Source organism: Hippoglossus hippoglossus, chromosome 15, assembly GCF_009819705.1.
Source record: "Hippoglossus hippoglossus isolate fHipHip1 chromosome 15, fHipHip1.pri, whole genome shotgun sequence".
NCBI lineage: Eukaryota > Metazoa > Chordata > Actinopteri > Pleuronectiformes > Pleuronectidae > Hippoglossus > Hippoglossus hippoglossus.
In genome coordinates this window covers 881,863-882,918 of record NC_047165.1, presented here as the reverse complement: position 1 = coordinate 882,918, position 1,056 = coordinate 881,863, and the positions used below count along the sequence as shown (strand labels likewise).

The 1,056-nt window shown below is 42.7% G+C and overlaps 1 protein-coding gene across 1 annotated transcript in view; it reads left to right on the top strand.

The window, feature by feature from the left end:
• LOC117775047 (ankyrin repeat domain-containing protein 1-like) overlaps positions 1-1,056 on the top strand; it is a 7,393-nt gene extending 6,337 nt beyond the window's left edge. The window contains exons 8-9 of the mRNA XM_034607821.1: positions 188-286; positions 762-1,056. Coding sequence (XP_034463712.1) covers positions 188-286; positions 762-863 — 201 coding nt within the window. The 3' untranslated portion in view covers positions 864-1,056. The remainder of the gene's footprint in view (positions 1-187; positions 287-761) is intronic.

Below are 1,056 nucleotides of genomic sequence, written 5' to 3'. Positions count from 1 at the left end.
ATACAAGACGTTACCATATGATTCAATAACTTATGATTCGATGTGATACGTTATAATAAAAATACACACATTAAACACACTACACACACTACACACATTACCTAACTACACACACTACACACACTACACACATTACACACCTTACACAGAAACCACACTGACTTCCTGTGTCCCTCCCACGCTGAAGGACGGAGACACGCCCATGCACGACGCTGTGAGAATCAACAGATTCAAGATGATCAAGCTGTTGATGATGTACGGAGCCAGTCTCAACACCAAGAACAGTGTAAGAACACAGCAACACCTCAGAAACATCTGGACTCACAGTCTGTGCAGGAGTAGTCTAACCAATCAGGAGTCAGTCTCAGCTGTCAATCATCACGTCTTTATCTCATCAAATAACTGATCAGAAACACTTGAACAAACATCAGTGAGATAAGAACCTCCTGAAACGACAGAAACATCTTTGACAAACATTCATTTAACGTCTGCTTTGATTTTAGTTTGGTCCGTGTCCCATCTGCTAACATGGAGGAGGTCAATGACCTGTACCATAGGGGGCGATCTGTTACGAGCTGTTATGGCGTCCATCACACAGTTCAGACTTAAAGCTTGTCTCATCATAACAAAGATGATTTAATATGTAGTTGAATCTCTATAGCAGCTGTTTTACAGATGTTCATCACTGTGATGCATCAAATGAAGACCAACGTCTTATCTACAGACGTGCAGAACAAAAGTTTTTTATTTCTCCTGTGCAGGACGGAAAAACCCCGCTGGAGACGCTGTACTCGTGGCAGAACGGAGCCAAGAGTCTCCTGTGTAACTTTGATGAGGAGAAACTCAGCAGAAACTCCCCTTGAGGTCGAGACCACAGAACAAGAGAAAAAGAAAAGTGGTAGAAAAACATGTTGGACTTTTGATCCATTCTATCATTTGTCTTCTCTTAGCGTGCGTCCATCCATTGAGGCGCTGCAGACTTCATACTCTGACAGATATTAACCTCAGGTAATATTCAGGTGCTGCCGAGCATTTGTCATTAACTTCGCTCCGGGT